At 43.2% G+C, this 21,322-nt stretch overlaps 1 protein-coding gene across 1 annotated transcript in view; it reads right to left on the minus strand.

The window, feature by feature from the left end:
* The window catches only part of ILDR1 (immunoglobulin like domain containing receptor 1), a 39,034-nt gene that overhangs the window by 12,687 nt on the left and 5,025 nt on the right, over window positions 1-21,322 (minus strand). The window contains exons 2-3 of the mRNA XM_075854658.1: window positions 7,598-7,768; window positions 7,266-7,415 (exon numbers count right to left, since the gene is read on the minus strand). Of these exons, the coding sequence (XP_075710773.1) occupies window positions 7,266-7,415; window positions 7,598-7,768 (321 nt within the window). The remainder of the gene's footprint in view (window positions 1-7,265; window positions 7,416-7,597; window positions 7,769-21,322) is intronic.

Below are 21,322 nucleotides of genomic sequence, written 5' to 3' on the forward strand. Positions count from 1 at the left end.
AATTTCCCTGCAGCGCCACCACTGGGGAAATGAAGTATTACACAAATCTGATTGAAATTAGTGTGCGGACCATGTAATGTACAGATGTGCCGGGTCCTCCAGCGTGAGAGACGCTCTTTGTAGCTGCTGTCCACTCTGGTCAGTAGAAGAGGATCCTAAAAGAGAACCCCACCCCCTATTTCACTTTCTCGATTTTAATTTTCAACAGTAAAAGGTTGTACTAAAAGCCAACGTGAGTTCTCCGTCATAGGAGGTATAGTTTTGGACTGGCAGTGGTCACCATCAGATGTAGAGTCATATGCAGATCGGCCTAACGTATACCATAGTTCGGTGGCCAAGAGGCCGACTTAAAGGGGTCGTGTGTTTCAGAGAATAAAAGGGTTTTCTTTGTACTATGAAATAAAATAATATTTTCCAACATACTTCCTGTATCAGTTCCTCACGGTTTTCAAAATCTCTGCTTGCTGTGTTATTCAATGTTCACACAGAATTTTTTGTCAAGCAGAAAAAAAAAAATCTGCCTCTAAACATCCCTTAGAGTAGCATGTTCATCGAGCTGCGCCGCGTATCCGCCCTGAGCAACGCGGGAATGCCGTCCAAAATAAAGCACCACACCGTGGATTATCCGCTGAGTAAAGCAGCGCCGGAAAAGAAATAAAAAAATCCATATTTACCCCCTCCTTCTTCTCAGCGGGTAGTCCGGCCTCCTGGGATGACGTTGCAGGTCATGTGACCGATGCAGCCTGTGATTGGCTGCAGCGGTCACATGGGATGAAACGTCATCCCAGAAGGCCGGACTGGAGAAGAAGCAGGGAACCCTGGGCAAGTATAAAAAAAAAACGACTACTTGCGATATTTGCAGGAGAATTGCTGCGTTTCCGCTGCAAATGTCGCAACACACACCACTTTGTTGCGGGTTTAAGCGCCCCATTGAATTCAATGCTGAAAACCCAAAACAGGAGAGCTGCGATTCTGCAGCATTAATGGACATGCTGCGGCGGAAGAAACCGCAGAGCAGGTCAATTTATTTGCGTTTTTTTGGCTGCATTTTTCCGCTGCGTGGGGACGAGATTTGTTAAAATCTCACCGACACTGCTGCTACTGTAATACGCTGCGGATTTTCCGCAAAGAATCGGTTGTGTTCCTACCCTTAGGATTTTTTAGGTGTTTTTTGGGTGGAGGACCTTTGTTATATGTAAAATCCGTTGAGGTTTTTTTTTTCTTGTGTTCTGATCACACAGGTACACGTCTTGTTACAATACCGATAACTGCACTGTAACAAGCCATGCACCTGTGTAGTCACCACGAGACATTATAATTCACTGGAAGATCCTATTAAATGACAGCAAGGACGTTGATAGCACTATAATAAAAAACGAAACAATTTTTTTTTATAAAGAATACACCAGGAATATAGAAGGTGCTGCAATCCTACCTTCAGCCACTTGGTGGCAGCATTGCTTTATCTCAGGTATCAAATTCCTTTCCTAAGGTTATAATGTAACACAATTTGTAGCAATTAATACTATAATTTGTATTTGTAATTTTATATGTTCTCCTTCATTATAAATATTGTCCGGAGCAGTGATCTCCAACCTGCAGTTCTCCAGTTGTTGCTATCTACAACCCCCTGCATGCTGGGAGTTGTAGTTTTACAGCAGCCGGAAAGCAACGAGTTGTAGATGGCTGGTCTAGAGCCTCGGATGTTGTATTTTCTGTTGTGTATTATTAGTAAACCGTCTGGCTGGTGCCCTTTAAGAGAGGCATGATTGACAGCTTCCTCAGCCAAGAGGTTCTGCAGTAGGGGATCTGAGGCGCTCTGGATGATCACCATGAAAAGGTCAGAATCATTCTGTAAAGGCGAGGGGCCCTGGGCTGAGCTGCCATAGTAAAAGGTCACACAGTGTGGTCATGTTAATAATTCTTCATAAGAAATGGCAGATCCGGAGGGAGAAGACGGCTGCCACATCCATCCCCGACGACATGACAAGATCTTCACAGCACACGCGGTAATATTTATTACAGAACAGAATTACTGCCGTTCATTATTCTATGTATTATCTTATAAAATATGAGGAAATAAGCAAAAGGCAGCCGTATAGTCAGATACTTCACGGACAAGGAGGATGGATCTGACATAAAAGGGGTTTTCCGGGAGTGTAATATTTGTTCAGGGGGGGGGGATAAAAAGCAGATTTAATATAGGGGCTGTGGTGCTTGCTGTGCCTGGTCCCATTCATTTTAATGGCACTGAGCTGCAGTACCAGAGACAGCCACAACTGTATGTGGGGCACTGTGCCTGGGTGAAGAATGAAGGGGATGCGGTGCTCGCTGTGCCTAGTCAATCACATGAATGGTACTGAGCTGCAGTACCAGAAACAGCCACTACTGTAAGTGTGGCACTGTCTGTGCCTGGGTGAAGAATGAATAGGAGACGGTGCTCGCTGGATTGTCAAAGCCCCTTTTATTCATAGTCGGATCCCCACTGATCAAATATTGGTGCCTGTCCTAATAAAGAGGTCGGAGGTCTGTTGACTATGCCCCCTTATGTAAGAGCAGCATAGTGTAGGGGCAGGATCGCTCTCCTATTAGCACAAAAAAAATATTGTGCCACTTAGCTAATAGGAGCAATCAAAAAATACATCGGACTCATGGTTAGGAGTTCGGTATATTCATAACGGGAGCAAAAATAGAATCCGACCTAATCCTGATCACACTGCCTGCCCCCTATATACAACAATAAGATATTGCTGCAACATAACCAGTAAGCCAAATACATCAGGGCCACACATCTGTCTCCTGTCCTGACAGTTTGCTACAATGTATTAGTGCAGGTAAAATGCATCAGTCCGGAGTGCAGCCTGTTTGGCACAGATTAACTAGACAATTACAATTGTAACAAATCCTCAGCTATAACAAGTCTTTGCTTAAGACCTTTTTTTCTCTTAGTTCCTATTCACTGACTGCAAGCAGAGAACTTGAAAAATGTGAAGTGTGGAAGCAGTGTGTATTAGACAGTTGCAGAACATGAACTTTTCTATTATGCATCTCAAAGACACTAGAGTTCCTGGAATAAGAAGGATTAGGAAGCAGCCGGAGGAGAACGTGCAAATTCTTCACCACATGACAAGCACCAACTCATTAAATCTCTGAAGTGCGGACACAATGTCCTGAAGTTAACCAGCCTGCACCTCACTAAGAAAGAAATCCTGTGAAATTGCTTCCGACTCTTAATATCTAAAAGTGCGAAGAACATGGTTATGTGTGACAGCGAAATCTGAACCTGTCATAAATGTACAATGAGAAGAGAAATCCGGAGACCGAACAACCAGAGCTACATCATCAGCACCCTCACAATACTGCCCCCTATATACGAGAATATATGTACTACAATACTGCCCCCTATATACAAGAATATAACTACTGTAATACTACTCCCTATATACAAGAATATAACTACTATAATACTGCTCCCTATATACAAGAATATAACTACTATTATACTGCTCCTACATACAAGAATATAACTACTATAATACTGCTCCTATATACAAGAATATAACTACTATAATACTGCTCCTATATACAAGAATATAACTACTATAATACTGCCCCCTATATACAATATAACTACTATAATACTGCTCCCTATATACAAGAATATAACTACTATAATACTGCCCCCTATATACAAGAATATAACTACTATACTACTGCCTCCTATATACAAGAATATAACTACTATAATACTGCTCCTATATACAAGAATATAACTACTATAATACTGCTCCCTATATACAAGAATATAACTATTATAATACTGCCCCTATATACAAGAATATAACTACTATAATACTGCCCCTATATACAAGAATATAACTACTATAATACTGCCCCCTATATACAAGAATATAACTATTATAATACTGCCCCTATATACAAGAATATAACTACTATAATACTGCCCCTATATACAAGAATATAACTACTATAATACTGCCCCCTATATACAAGAATATAACTATTATAATACTGCCCCCTATATACAAGAATATAACTACTATAATACTGTCTCCTATATACAAGAATATAACTACTGTAATACTGCCCTCTATATACAAGACTATAACTACTATAATATTGTCACCTATATACAAGAATATAACTACTATAATACTGCTCCCTATATACAAGAATATAACTACTATAATACTGCTCCTATATACAAGAATATAACTACTATAATACTGCTCCTATATACAAGAATATAACTACTATAATACAGCCCCCTATATACAAGAATATAACTACTATAATACTGCTCCTATATACAAGAATATAACTACTATAATACTGCCCCATATATACAAGAATATAACTACTATAATACTGCCCCCTATATACAAGAATATAACTACTATAATACTGCTCCTATATACAAGAATATAACTTACTATAATACTGCCCCCTATGTACAAGAATATAACTACTATAATACTGCCCCTATATACAAGAATATAACTACTATAATACTGACCCATGTACAAGAATATAACTACTATAATACTGCCCCCTATATACAAGAATATAACTACTATAATACTGCTCCCTATATACAAGAAAATAACTACTATAGTACTGCCTCCTATATACAAGAATATAACTACTATAATACTGCTCCCTATGTACAAGAATATAACTACTATAATACTGCCCCCTATATACAAGAATATAACTACTATAATACTGCCCCCTATATACAAGAATATAACTACTATAATACTGCCCCCTATATACAAGAATATAACTACTATAACACTGCTCCTATATACAAGAATATAACTACTATAACACTGCTCCTATATGCAAGAATATAACTACTATAATAATGCTCCTATATACAAGAATATAACTACTATAATACTTCCCCCTATATACAAGAATATAACTACTATAAATACTGCCCCTATATACAAGAATATAACTACTATAATACGGCTCCTATATACAAGAATATAACTACTATAATACTACTCCTATATACAAGAATATAACTACTATAATACTGCCCATATATACAAGAATATAACTACTATAACACTGCTCCTATATACAAGAATATAACTACTATAATACTGCTCCTATATACAAGAATATAACTACTATAATAATGCTCCTATATACAAGAATATAACTACTATAATACTGCCCCCTATATACAAGAATATAACTACAATAAATACTGCCCCTATATACAAGAATATAACTACTATAATACTGCTCCTATATACAAGAATATAACTACTATAATACTGCCCCCTATATACAAGAATATAACTACTATAATACTGCTCCCTATATACAAGAATATAACTACTGTAATACTACTCCCTATATACAAGAATATAACTACTATAATACTGCCCCCTATATACAAGAATATAACTACTATAATACTGCCTCCTATATACAAGAATATAACTACTATAATACTGCAATATAACTACTATAATACTGCTCCCTATATAGAAGAATATAACTACTATAATACTGCCCCCTATATACACAAGAATATAACTACTATAATACTGCCGCCTATATACAAGAATATAACTACTATAATACTGCCGCCTATATACAAGAATATAACTACTATAATACTGCCTCCTATATACAAGAATATAACTACTATAATACTGCTCCTATATACAAGAATATAACTACTATAAAACTGCTCCTATATACAAGAATATAACTATTATAATACTGCCCCTATATACAAGAATATAACTACTATAATACTGCCCCCTATATACAAGAATATAACTACTATAATACTGCCTCCTATATACAAGAATATAACTACTATAATACTGCTCCTATATACAAGAATATAACTACTATAATAATGCTCCTATATACAAGAATATAACTACTATAATACTGCCCCCTATATACAAGAATATAACTACTATAAATACTGCCCCTATATACAAGAATATAACTACTATAATACTGCTCCTATATACAAGAATATAACTACTATAATACTACTCCTATATACAAGAATATAAATACTATAATACTGCTCCTATATACAAGAATATAACTACTATAATACTGCCCCCTATATACAAGAATATAACTACTATAATACTGCCCTCTATATACAAGAAGATAACTACTATAATACTGCCTCCTATATACAAGAATATAACTGCTATAATACTGTGCCCTATATACGAAGAATATAACTACTATAATACTGTGCCCTATATACAAGAATATAACTACTATAATACTGCTCCTATATACAAGACTATAACTACTATAATACTGTCTCCTATATACAAAAATATAACTACTATAATACTGCTCCCTATATACAAGAATATAACTACTGTAATACTACTCCCTATATACAAGAATATAACTACTATAATACTGCCCCCTATATACAAGAATATAACTACTATAATACTGCCTCCTATATACAAGAATATAACTACTATAATACTGCAATATAACTACTATAATACTGCTCCCTATATAGAAGAATATAACTACTATAATACTGCCCCCTATATACACAAGAATATAACTACTATAATACTGCCGCCTATATACAAGAATATAACTACTATAATACTGCCGCCTATATACAAGAATATAACTACTATAATACTGCCTCCTATATACAAGAATATAACTACTATAATACTGCTGCTATATACAAGAATATAACTACTATAATACTGCTCCTACATACAAGAATATAACTACTATAATACTGCTCCCTATATACAAGAATATAACTACTATAATACTGCTCCTATATACAAGAATATAACTACTATAATACTGCCCCCTATATACAAGAATATAACTACTATAATACTGCCCCCTATATACAAGAATATAACTACTATAATACTGCCCCCTATGTACAAGAATATAACTACTATAATACTGCCCCTGTATACAAGAATATAACTACTATAACACTGCTCCTATATACAAGACTATAACTACTATAATACTGCTCCTATATACAAGAATATAACTACTATAATACTGCTCCTATATACAAGAATATACCTACTATAATACTGCCCCCTATATACAAGAATATAACTACTATAATACTGCCTCCTATATACAAGAATATAACTACTATAATACTGCCCCTATATATAAGAATATAACCAACTATAATTCTGCCCCCTATGTACCAGTATATACGTGATGTCTGGTGTGGTACTTACTGTTCTGGATGGTGATCTTCCTCTGCCTGTAGTCTGTGCCCAGCACTGGTTCATTTTGCCCTCGTTTCTGGATGACTATGCGCACTACCCGCTGATTGTCGTTGCAGTCGTTGGACGGATCCTGCTTCAGACTCAAACCCGCCTGATATGCTGAGGAAAAAGAAAAAGGCGTTTAAAACTTTTCAGGCATTTTGACGAGGCAGACATTCCGGAGTCTAGGAAAGCTGGGTGACCACCCCTTGGGTTATTGATTAAGTGTTTCTGTAAATTCCATTCATTCCAATAGAGAGTGATTAATGGAAAATCCCTTTAATTTTTTTTAATGGACTTACATGCGGAGTAGTACTCAAAGATGGGGTCTTTACAAAAAGACTTGTAGCGCCAGGTGACGGCTACGTCCTGGATCTGCGCGGAGGTGCTGTACTCGCACTTGAGTATGATAGTGGAGAATAACATTGCGTATCGCTCCGTGTCCTGGACGGTGACCTGTAGAGCCAGGCATCCTGGAAGATAAAAGACAGAATCAGTACCAGGAATCACAAAAGAGGAACTTCACCCGGATGATACCTACACAGGGAATAAAAAAAAATTGCCTTAAAGGGCGTGTCCACTTTCACAACCAATTATTTTTTCTTGCTCCAAAATGAAAAATGCAGCAACTTTGTTAATAGTCTTGATTAAAAATATTCAACTGTTTTGTGTACACAGCTCCTATGCAGACCGATGTGAGATTTCAACCATGTATTCCTATAAAACAGCACCCCCAATGGCCTGACATTAGAAGTGCTGCCATGCTTGATCCTGCGGGCCTGAGCTTATTATCACTATATAATACATGCAGCTCGTTATATTTTCCTCTTTGGCGAAGGTGTACGAGTTTGACATGAGCGCCTAATGCTGACGCTTTGCTATTTCGTGTTGAACACCTCCAATTAAATGACGCTACGGTGAAATGCCGAGAGGCGATCTGACTCATCGCCGGGCCGTGACACGTGGGAGGATTTGCCTTGGGTATTCCTTAATAAATCCGGTTTACACTAAAAGGATTTAAAGCGGAATGTCACTCTAATATTGGGCCGAGCTCCTGCAGCCCTGGAATATGAGGATCCCTATTTGCCAATATTAGGGGGCACTGCTTAAAAGGGAACCACAGTCCGTTTTAAGATGGGGAGCTCCTTCAAGATCAACTCTTAGGAACCCAATTTTGAATGCACTTATATTGCAATGTTATTACGCTCCAGGAGGGGGTGAATAGGGGTAGCACATGGGGTAAATATGTCTGGAAGGGGTTATTTGCTGTATGGATTCTGTGCACTATGAAGCACATGACCGACACCATGCAAGTCAGCAGTCATTTATATGCAGTAAGGGGGGGGGGGGTAAAGAGTAGCATTCTGAGCTTGTAGCTCCAGCCAACCCTGCTTGTTCAGTATGCATTCTGGAAACAGGATTTTTCCCAGAATGCAGTGCAGCATAGAGCATTGCATTATAGGAGCTCAACCTTGATGTTACGGGCATATGTCAACAGTGTATTGACTAGAAACGGCAACAACCAGCAGAATAGGGAGTGCAGCTCTGGAGTATAATACAGGATGTTACTCAGGATCAGTACAGGATAAGTAATGTAATGTATGTACACAGTGACTCCACCAGCAGAATAGTGAGTGCAGTTCTGGAGTATAATACAAGATGTAACTCAGGATCAGTAATGTAATGTATGTACACAGTGACTCCACCAGCAGAATAGTGAGTGCAGCTCTGGAGTATAATACAGGATGTAACTCAGGATCAGTAATTGTAATGACGGGGTAGGGAGACAGACAGGTGAGCCCTAATCTACCCGCCACTCAGTCCCTGCCTACTTGCAACGGCCCGTCCTAGGCGACGGCGTACAACTGGGCGACGGTGCCTACGCTCAATAAGTGCACAACAGACAAGGGTACACAGAAGCTAAGGGAAATGGGACAGTTGCCGACGGCAACACGGTGAGCAACAAGAGTAGTGAACGAGCCGAGTCAAACCAGGAGTGCACGGGGTACAAATCGCAGAGTAGGAGAGTAGTCAGTAAAGCCAGGGTCAAAAATGAAGCAAGGTCAATAATCATAGCAGGAGCAGCAGAGCCAGGAAACAGAAAAGAATCACAGGCAAAGGAGGAGCAGGAAATGCAGGTATAAATAGACAGAGGGCGGGAGCTAGCTCCGTCTGGCCAGGCTGTGATAGGCTCTCCCACTCCTCAGCCTCCCAGCCTGACTGGTAGAAGATCGTGTCACTCTCTCAGACTTAGGAGCAGGTGCAGACGAATTACCCACGGACGTCGACACAGAAGCTGTGTCTGGCAGATCCTTTACAGTAATGTAATGTATGTACACAGTGACTGCACCAGCAGAATAGGGAGTGCATCTCTGGAGTATAATACAGGATGTATCTCAGGATCAGTACAAGATATGTAATGTAATGTATGTACACAGTGACTCCACCAGCAGAATAGTGAGTGCAGCTCTGGGGTATAATACAGGATGTAGCTCAGGATCAGTATGGCAGTCATGTGGAGGAATGGGGACAGCTGAGGACCGGAGAGACGGTGGAGTACTTCAGCTCCCGTCTGGCCACGCGGTTGGAGGAGTATCGGGACCTCAGGAAGCGAGCGGACTTGGCGGTCGCCAGAGGAAGGGCTGCAAAGGCCACAGGAGGTAAGAGTTCCCAGTACCGTTTACAAGTGAAATCTTTGTTGGAGGAAATAAAAGAAGTGGAAGAGAGACGTGATGAGACTGTGGCAGGCGGAGGGGTGTTTGGAGAAAAATTAAAAAAACGAAGAGAGGTTTGCCGAGATGGCAGCACCTATAAAAATAGAATGTATGGAGGAAGACACAGCAAAGGAAAATGTGGGGGAGAAAATGGAGAGTGAAAATGTAAAGTCCAGAGAAGACACAGATTCTGAGGCACTGAGGAGGAGGGTGGAGAGAAATTTTGAAACTGACAGTGAGCGGCCTCCAGGATTACTTACACAGATCCGTAATGTGGAGTCGCCGGTATCCTTCCAGGGATTCTGTTTCGGTGCGGAGTTACCCGCAGAGGAGGAAAAGAAAAAAAAAAAAGGAAAATGGAAAAAAAAAAAAAAAATCAGCAAAGGGCTCATTTAAACTGGAGTATACAGCAAGGTCCTTCCTGTGCTCTGAGCCAGATGAAAGTCAGGATCAGGGCACAGGTCCCGCAAGACCCCCAGCTCCAGCCTTTGCAGTGGGGCTGGAGCGGGAAGTGTGTTACGGGTCCGGCAGTAAAACACGTGGTGGTCAAAATGGCGCCGGACGCCAACCCCTGCAAAGGGGGCGGTGATGGTGGCCTGGTGACGCCAGGGGGTGTGTCTCCGTGTCCGGTGGATGGCGAGCCCGGAAAAGTGGTCTCTGACGCGAGTCAGGGGTCGGGAGAACGGGTAAACCAAAAACCGGATGTGATGTCTGAAAGCCAGATGTCTGTCGGTGACGCAGTAAAGCTGGCAGACGTTCCGAACAAGGGCGGTCACAGAGGAGGCTCCGGCTCTGTTGGCCACTCCTCTGTGGGAGGGGGGAGTGGTCCGGCGCCGGAGGCGGCTCCAGTGACGTCAGTGGATCCTTCGTCCACATCGCTAAAAAGCGGTGTAGGCGAGAAGGGAGCTGCTTGCGCCGGAGATGACGGTGGCCCCTCTCCTCCAAAAAATGTTCCTTACACAGAACAGATGGAAGTTAATGAGGGCACTGCGGGGACACCGCTTATAACATCTGGTGGCGTCCCTGCAAAGGTGCCTGATGGGGCGACTAAAGCAATGTCTACCCACACTAAATGTATGGGAAAAACGCATACTATAGAACTAGGCCTGGCCGGAAGGATGACTGCAGGGGGACCTGGTAGGTTAAATAAAAAAAGTTGCGGATGTGGAAACTGCTGGGGGTATGCAGGCGTCCGTAAATAAAGTTGGTGGAGTGTCTGCTGGTACTGGGGTGTTGAGTGCTGTGTCTTGAGGTGGTGTGGTGGTGGTGGGGATGAGGTATCAACTAGGGGCAATGGGCCTGGCGCTCCTCTTGCTGTGACATCTGGTAGGTCTTATGCTGGTGTAGCAGCAGGGGGACAGCGGGCCCACCTATCTTCATCCTCAAAGTCCGGGGACGGTAACTTGCAACGTCTCTTGGACGCTTTAAGAGAGGGAAAGCAAACCCTAACCAAAGGGGGGGGGGAGTGCAGAAGGACCGATCTTTCTGGATAGACAGATATGGTCTAAATGCCTTCCGAGAGCAACGAGGAGATCAGTGGTCGCTCCCAACAGCCGAGCAGGCTGTAGCTAGGAGGAATGTGGTCCATCTCCGGTGGCGTGGCAATGATGCGTGCCCTCCCAGAAAAAGGGTGGTGGAGCTGCTGCTGGGGATGGGCTTCAAGGCGAGTGACATCTTTGCCTTGATACATCCTCATGGCTCTGTCGAGTTCGACATCAGCTTTGTTCACCCAGGGGGCCTTGAGGTCTTCTGGGGGAAATACGAGCTGGTGAAGGACGAGCCTGGCTGGCGAGACTTTGCTGCACAAGCAATTTCTCGCCAAAGTGGTCCCAAGAGAGTGACCGTTCTTACCCGTAACGAGTCACTCTCTTGTATTGATATCATGACCTGGTAGTAGAGATGCCACGGAAGAACTTGGATGAGTTTGGCATCTGGTCAGGAGCCTGGACGTTCATGGTAAAACTAAGGCATCTGGGACAGACGGTGTCCCACATACCATCGTCTGCTTTCCTGGGAAGAGATCGGATCCTTGCCTTCTACCAAGGGCAGCCGAAGCTGTGTCACCGATGTGGCGACCCCTCACATTTGAGTGCAGGCTGCAAGGTGCAGAAGTGTGCTCATTGTGGGGGGATCGGTCATCTAGCCGCATTGTGTGACCGGATTCGCTGAAACCTGTGTTGTGATTTTGGTCACCCGTTCAGTCGGTGTCCTCGCTCTGTTGTCAATGCTTGTTCCAAACCTGCAGAGGATGAAAGGAGGGAGGCCTCCGTGGGTGAGGGTGCGGGCAGAGATGATGGGGCACAGGGGCAAGGGAAGAACGCAAAGAAGGGTCCCCCTTTTTGCCAGAGAGGGGCGGAGAAGCGAAGGAAGGAGAGGGAGCGGAGGGCGCTCCAGGAAACTGGGACGACCTCGGATTTGGATCTGGATGCCCCCCCCCCTGAAGCGGATGCCCCTGGGGAGGCCGAATTGAACGAGGAGTTGAGGAGGATCCAAAGGGAGCAGAGGGCTGGGGACTCTCAGTCCTCCCACTATGAAAGTGTGGGGGAGGAGGAGAGGACTCAACCTACAGCAAAAGGGAAACCGGGCAAAACTCAAGGGTCAAGTACATCTGGCCCCGCCCTGGCCCAGGAAGGTAAATCCTGTACCCCCCTGGTGCGCTCTACTGATAGATACCATGCTCTCATGGATGTTCCAGCCTCTCATACTAAGAGAGTTACATAGAGTTGTTGAGCCTCCCCTGCTGCTGGGGCTGTTGTCCCCAGAAGAGGAGGTTGACCCGGAACTTGGGGATGAAGATGGGAATAGGGTGGGGAGTATGGACTCCTTAATTTGCAAAAAGCGAGGCAAAGAAGGGGGTCCTCATCAGATAGAGGGGGGTGGGAAGAAAACCGTCTAACTCAAACATCCATGATGGCGGCACCCACTCCGTTGACGCTGGCATCAATTAACGTTGCCAGCATTAAGTCAGATAGGGCGAAATTTTCAGCCTTTGATTTTCTTGGCCGAGTTGAAGCCGACATTTTGTTTTTGCAGGAGACCAGGCTGTCACTTTTGACAGACGTCGTGAAATCTAGGAGGGAGTGGCGACGCGGGCCCTCCTACTGGTCTCTTGCGGCTGAGCCTTATAGCGGAGTGGCGGTCCTTTTCATCGCACCGGTAACATGCCGACGGATGATTGAGTTAGAAATGGGGAGGTGCTTGATCTTAGATGTTCTCATGAGGGTACAGGAATTAAGATTAATATATACGGACCCCAGAGCAAATGGGACCGTAAAAGTATCTTCATGAGGATTAAGCCTTTCTGTTTTTCAGGTCAACAAGTTATCTTTGGAGGGGACTTCAATACTGTCGTGAGGCCCCGAGATAGAGGAGGTTCCGGAGATTTAAAAAAAAAAACTGACCTATGATATTGTAGCATTAAAAAGTATAGTTAGCGATGCTCGCCTGGTGGATATCCACATCAGGCATACCTAAGGCAACTCGGGTTTCACCTATCGTAGAGGTAGTTGTAGGTCTAGGATAGACAGGTTTTTTTGAAGGAGGAGGCCATCTCTTCACCAGTGTCCGTTGTTGAGGTGGAGTTCTCCGATCACTGTATGGCGGGATTCACACGACCGGGTCGTTCCCGAGCCCGGGTGTCGGCCGGTAAAATCAGCCATTTTGCCCGGCCGGTTTGCATTAAGTTTTGCATCCGTGCCGGGCCGGGCCGATCCGGACAGTGACATCAGCGGCAACTCCTGAAGGGGAATCCCCATGTGTTCGGGGATTCCGCTTCAGGAGTTTCCCCTGATGTCACTGCCCAGATATGGACAGAGACATCAAGCGCTCTGTGCAGGAGTGGAATCCCCGAACACACGGGGATTCCGCTCCTTCAAGGAGCTAAAGTGCGGCTAGCACATAGCAGAGCGGGGAGATACCTCCCTGCTCTGCTATAATGGCGTCGCTACAGTAGTAGCAGCCGCAGCAGCAGCTGCTAGCGGCGCCATCGAAGGTGTCGCCGGGCCAGGGTGCTTTTAACAAGCAGGGGAAGGGAGCCAGCGCAGCGCTCCCTTCCACCTGCTGTACACCCCGGCCCTGCCACACAGTGTGCAGCGATGCCATTCGTCCGAATGGCATCAACTCCTCCTCCTCACATGCACTCTGCGCTGTGAGGAGGAGGAGTTAGAGCGCAAGCGCCGGGAAACCCGGCCATCACTCGGAACACATTCCGGTGATGGCCGTGTAATACCCGGCCCCATAGACTTCTATGGGAGCCGGGCGGCCGGGTACCCGGGCGAAGATAGAGCATGTCCTATTTTTTGACGGTCGGATTTCCCAGCCGTCAAAAAAATCGGTCGTGTGAATAGCCCCATTAGGGGTCTATTATTCCTAATGCAGCCGGGTGCCGGCCGATTTATGAACGGCCGGCACCCGGCCGGGAAACCTTGCCGTGTGAATGAGGCCTATGATTATTTTTTCTTTGAACATTGCAGAGTCCCTCCAGATGGGAAGAGGTATATGGAGGCTGAATTCTACTCTCTTGGAAGAAGCGGAAATAAGACAGGCCTTTGAGGATTTTCTTCAGAGCCAGGTACCTTTGTTGGATCTCAGTGGTACTAAGTCTGAGTGGTGGGAGTTGTTTAAAGGCCGGGTGGCAGGATTTTTCCGCAGGCTCTCGAGCCTCAGGTCCATGAGTAGGTATCGCCTACATCAGGAACTGAGGAGGAAACTCGAACATCTGGTCTCAACCGGGGGTAGTGGGGAGGAGATCTCCGCGGTGAAAGCTTTGCTCAGGAGGTGTCAGTATGATAGGCACACATCTTTAGTTCTTGAGAGGGATTTCGGGAGGTACCGCTCGCCCGACCCCTACAGGAACTACTGGGGCTCAATGAGAAAATGTCCTTCGCTTCCTTCCTATAACAATATTTTCTTTTTGGGTCCTATAGCATCATTATCTTTTAACTTTTTAAACCTGTATATATTTGACTGGTATGGTTGGACTGTGCTGTTAATAATTGGTGGGCTTGTCGGTTTAAGCATTATTGCGTTTTGGCTGTATCCATATTTGGTGGCATTTTTAATATCATCATTTTTGTCTTTTTATAGGGGCCATACGATCTGTATTTATTGGGCTGAATAGAATACCAAGTATCACATATTATATCTCAGAATGTTTTTGGTTGGACTCTATTCAACAATACGTTTTGAACATACTCTAAATTTTGATCATTTTTTAGCTTTTTTCATGGGGTACTTATTTTTATTCGTGTGTTTGTGCACACACTGCACACATATTTATTATACATTATTTATTATCCACTTTATATATCCTTATATAAATTGTCATCACACTTGTTATGTTGTATATATATATTTTTTTATATTTATATTTTTATTTACTCACATTTATGTTTACACATATTCACTCTCAATATATATATATATATATTTTTACACGCTTGTTATTTATATACATGCTAACAATAAAATCACATATGTCTTATCATTATATTTTTTTGAGCATATTAGAAAATATCACATTGTACATCTGTTACATTATTGTATGTATTATTTATATTAATAAATAGAATTGTATTTTAATTGCGGTCTTGTCACGTGTGTTTCACTTTATTTATTTTATCACCACACTGTGCACGTGTGTTCACTCACTTCTCACTATCATTAATTATTTATTATTATTTTTTATGAAATAATATTCTTTCATAAAATTGTTTCCCCGGTTTACTATATGTTATATATATTTATTTTTGTATATATATATATATAAGTCAATATATGGTCTTTTTTGTATTGATGGTTTTATGAAATGACAGTATGACACTAGGTTTGATGTATTATCAAATTATGTATATTTTTTCTATATATGTATTATTGTTTATATTTTGAGACATTAGAGTTCCATTGTATATTTATATTCTGTTTCTCACATAAAAAAAATCGGATCGTGATACATATGCCCTATACTGGTTCTTGCCATATAAGTTGATCTCGTATTGTCCTTGCCCATACTTAAAATGGCCACTATGGTGTGATACGTCATATATAAGCTATTACATCTGTTGTCTGCGGCGCTTGCGGTCTGATGCGCACGCGCATGCGCGTTTACATTCCTTGAGACGTACACTGGACATTTGCAATGGTGGTGTTTGCTGCTTACCGATCAGCATTCAGGTAACTTTAGACATGCTGATTCACCAATGTAGAACACCTGGTACATTTCAGGTGTTCAGCATTGGGGATTTGAGAATATCGTGCTGCTATTTGCTATCTCTGAATAAACCTCTCCCACCACTGAGTATAAATACAACGCCGGTCACCTTACTAGTCAGTACCCCTTGAAAAAGCTACCGCGAAACGTGCGTCGGGGCTCTTGCTGTGGAGCTCATTTTTGGCTTGATATGCAATACACGGGTTGGTATGGCTCCTGGGACCTACTCTGATTTTTGGTGATACCCTGGTCTCTATACCACTTTATTTACACGGAGATTTCAGTGTTAGCTACAAGTCTCTCGTGAATACTATTTTTTACAGGGTCTGCATTACATTGTTCTGTTTCAGCATGCTTTTTGGAGACACATTTTGTGGTGTCGGTTATCCTTGTACTGTACATTTATAACATGACTGTCATAGTGACCCTGTCCGGTATTATTGAATGTTGAATATAGGCCATTCTTAGTAGCCTCATGTTCTCCACATTGTATATTTTAATTGTCTGTGGTTTTTAGGTCCTGATGGCCAACATGTTCTTATGTATATTGTAATAAAGAATTTATATTTTTTGCAAGTTACTTACTGTACTTGGTGTCATTATTTTTCCCTTTTGGGAGATTTGATTTGTCTTCACATACAGTTATAGGTATTTATTTTAGGAACTGTAAGATGTCAGTGAGTCGTAAGGTTGTGACAGGACTGATTGATAGTACAGGATCTTTGAAGAGATCCAAATCAGGGATCTTGGAGGTCGTCAGATCCTTCTACTCACACCTCTTGGGGAAGCAAGATCCAAACCAAGACGAGATATTGGCTTTCCTGGCTGAAACCATCCCTGAGCCAGGGGTAGACTCCTCTCTCGGTGTTTTGATAGACTCGATCAAGGAAGAGGAAGTGGGACTGGCGATTGACGGGCTTGCCCTCAAAAAAAATCGCCAGGGCCGGATGGCTTAACATCTGAGTTTTATAAGACTTTTAAAGGAACCCTAGTTCCCCTCTTGACTGAGGTGTTTAATGAGTGCCTTTCCTCAGGTACTTTGCCAATGTCAATGAGGAGGTCGGCCTTGATAATTTTATCAAAGGGTAAAGACTCGACCTGTATTGAGAATTGGCGTCCCATGGCGCTTCTCAATACAGACAGAAAGGTTCTTGCGAAAGTACTGTTTAATCGGCTGGTGAAGTTTGCATCCCGGCTCCTTTCGCCGGTCCAGCATTGCTCTGTTCCAGGCCGCAGCACATTTAGTGCTGTCCTCAGTGTCAGAGAGGCAGTGGAGCAGGGAAATTCTGGTCGGTGGGAGGGGTACATCCTGTCCTTGGACCAGGCCAAGGCTTTTGACCGGGTAGACCACGAGTACCTCTGGTCGGTCCTTCTGAGGTACGGCCTTCCGGGGAATTTGTCAATTGGCTACAGACCTTATACACTGGGGCTGAGACTTTTGCGCTGGTGAACGGTTGGGTTGGAACCGCCTTTGAGGTTGGGTCTGGTGTCCGCCAGGGTTGTCCCTTGAGCCCTTTGCTATATGCGTTCGCAATTGATCCTTTTCTTAAAAGGATCGATCGTGGGCCATTGGCGGGAGTCGGGCCGGCCTGGAGGGGCCGGAAGCCACTCAGAGGGTGGTTGCGTACGCAGACGACGTCTCCATTTTTGTCTCCTCGAGAGGGGAGGCAGAGTGGGCAATGTTGGAAGTGGAGCGTTACTCATTGGCATCTGGGTCCAAGATCAACCGGGATAAGTGCAAAAGTCTCTGGCTGGGAGGAGGAGATCCTGGTTTTGATCTCCCGGACACCCTTCCAGAGCCTCAGGGGTCTGCTAAGATCTTAGGAGTCGAATTTGGCCGGGTTGATTACCCCAAGAAGAACTGGGAGGATAGGCTGAATATAGTTGCCCAGAAGGTCGACCAATGGAAGGGTTGGTCCTTAACCCTGAGGGAAAGGGTTCACTTGGCCAAGGCCTACCTGGTGCCCATGTTGCTTTACCTGGGCAGTGTGTGCATCTTGCCAGAACCTCTCTGGACTCGGGTCTATAGCCTGTTCTTCCAGCTGTTATGGGGGGGGAACAGGCTCAACCTAATCAAGAGGGAGGTTACCTACCTACCTACCAAGGACACTAGGCGGGTTAGGTATGGTTAACCAGGTGGTGTTCCTAGTGAACACCTTTGTTAAGATCAACCTGGCAAGCCTCTGGCAAGAGAGGGCTCCTTGGTGGATATCCTCCTGCAGGGGGTGGTTTCGCACTTTCTTCCAGGAATGGGAGAGGAGGGCAAGTGAAAGACCTGCGTACACCTCACGGACATCTCCCGGCTTATGCCACCCTGGCGCTGAAGATTGTTCGCCGGTGGGGTCTGGAGGTGTGGGTAATCAGGACTATGTCGAGAAAATTTCTTGACAGGAGGGTCCTGATGACCCACTTCCAGAAGCCCCTGGCGCTCAAAGACTGTCCAAGTAGTGACCTCGGGGTGGGATTAAAACTTTTAAATTCAGCGAGGATTCCCCAGAAGTTTTGGTATCTGGCTTGGCGTTGCTTCCATGGGAGACTGTATGTGAGGGGCAATCTAAAGTGCAGAAACTCTGATGATAGGGTTTGCCCCCGGGAGGAGTGCGGCGGAGTGCTGGAAAGCATGGAGCATTTCCTGCTTCATTGCCCTTTCAATACAGAAGTATACAAGAGGGTGGGAGCCTCCATTGGTTGGCCAGCCCTAACAGCCTCTCCTATGCTGGGTGGGCCTATGGAGTGTTCGGAGACCTCGGTGGTAGGGACCATGGCACCTTGTTTCTAGTCAGTATAGTGGTCAGGCACTTTATGTGGAATGCACGATGTCTAGTTTCTACCCAGAAGAAAATCCTCCTAGTGGATGAGGTTATTAGCAATATCATGGGTGACCTGGTGAAGGTGCATTCTTTGGAGGTTGGCAGATTGGGAGCATCCAAAGCCTCTCGTCTTTGGAGGGGCTTTTCCTTTTGGGTGCCTTAATGTGTCTGCCTTCATGAGGGAGGGGGGGTCGTCACCAGTGCTCAACTGGAGGTGGGGGTCTGCGCTCCGCTGAGGCACCAAAAAAAAAATATATATAGCGATAGGGCTCGGAATAAGGGAAAGGTGAGTCAGCATAGGGTCAGCTTTCAATAGGGTCAAGAAAAGGGCTAGTAATAGGGTAAGGAGATAGGGCAAGCGATAGGGAGGGTGCAGCGGTGGACGTGGTACCTTGGCCTCTGGGGGGGTGCTGGGGGGTGCTTTCCCTTCTCTCTCTCTGGTGATGGGCTAGGTAAGCACAGGAAGATTTTTGTTTTGTTTAGGATTGAAATGGCAGGAAAAAGGTTTACAAGCGACCGAACTTGGTGCTTTCGGGTACGATGTATTTTGTATATGGTTTGGTACTTGGACAAGTTGGTGACGTGTATTGTATTATATTGCAAAAGTGTTGTTAGAATAGGGATAGACTTAAGGGGGTTAATAGATAGGTTGGGAGGGGGGTGCCTGACCCAGCCCCGGACTATGCGGACATGGGGCGGGGGGCTGGGTGTGGTGGTGGGGGCCAGCATCTGGACTATGCGGAAGTGAGAGGACATGAGGCGAGATGCTGGCTGGGGTGGTGGAGTTTAGGTAAGATGGGTAAGGTTAGGGAAAGTCAGGATGTGTATAGTGTGTTTAAAAAAAATAATAATAATTGGATTAGTATTATTAAAAAAATAAAATAAATATATATATATATATATATATATATATATATATTATAAAAAAAATGGGGATTAGTATTATTATATTTTAGATTACATTGTTTTGTTTATTATTATTATTTTATTTGTTATTATTATGTTGTTTGATTATTATTGTCATTATTATGTTGTTTCTTTAGGCCCTTGGTTGACGCGGGTCGGGGGATTTTCTGTTGGTACTTTTGATTACGTTTATATGATGTTTGTATATATTCTAGTTATTGTTTAGCTTCGGATGAAGTGTAGATGTAAGTATATAAGAGTGGGGTGTATGTGGCCGGGTCTGGTATAGTTTTCTCTTCTCATATACAGAGATGTATATAAGAAAATTTGTTTATAAGAATTTGGTTGTGACTTTTTGGTTATATGGAATTAGTTATGTATTTGTTTTTCAGTTTATGTTTTGTAACTCAGGATCAGTACAGGATAAGTAATGTAATGTATGTACACAGTGACTCCACCAGCAGAATAGTGAGTGCAGCTCTGGAATATAATACAGGATGTAACTCAGGATCAGTACAGGATAAGTAATGTAATGTATATACACAGTGACTCCACCAGCAGAATAGTGAGTGCAGCTCTGGAGTATAATACAGGATGTAACTCAGGATCAGTACAGGATAAGTAATGTAATGTATGTATACAGTGACTCCACCAGCAGAATAGTGAGTACAGCTCTGGAGTATAATACAGGATGTAACTCAGGATCAGTACAGGATAAGTAATGTAATGTATGTATACAGTGACTCCACCAGCAGAATAGTGAGTGCAGCTCTGGAGTATAATACAGGATGTAACTCAGGATCAGTACAGGATAAGTAATGTAATGTATGTACACAGTGACTCCACCAGCATAATAGTGAGTGCAGCTCCGGAGTATAATACAGGATGTAACTCAGGATCAGTACAGGATAAGTAATGTAATGTATGTACACAGTGACTCCACCAGCAGAATAGTGAGTGCAGCTCTGGAGTATAATACAGGATGTAACTCAGGATCAGTACAGGATAAGTAATGTAATGTATGTATACAGTGACTCCACCAGCAGAATAGTGAGTGCTGCTCTGAAGCATAATACAGGATGTAACTCAGGATCAGTACAGGATAAGTAATGTAATGTATGTACAGAGACTCCACCAGCAGAATAGTGAGTGCAGCTCTGGAGTATAATACAGGATGTAACTCAGGATCAGTACAGGATAAGTTATGTAATGTATGTACACAGAGACTCCACCAGCAGAATAGTGAGTGCAGCTCTGGAGTATAATACAGGATGTAACTCAGGATCAGTATAGGATAAGTAATGTAATGTATGTACACAGTGACTCCACCAGCAGAATAGTGAGTGCAGCTCTGGAGTATTTGGGTATGTTCACACGGCCTATTTACGG

Source organism: Rhinoderma darwinii, chromosome 2 (genome assembly GCF_050947455.1).
Source record: "Rhinoderma darwinii isolate aRhiDar2 chromosome 2, aRhiDar2.hap1, whole genome shotgun sequence".
Taxonomy (NCBI): domain Eukaryota; kingdom Metazoa; phylum Chordata; class Amphibia; order Anura; family Rhinodermatidae; genus Rhinoderma; species Rhinoderma darwinii.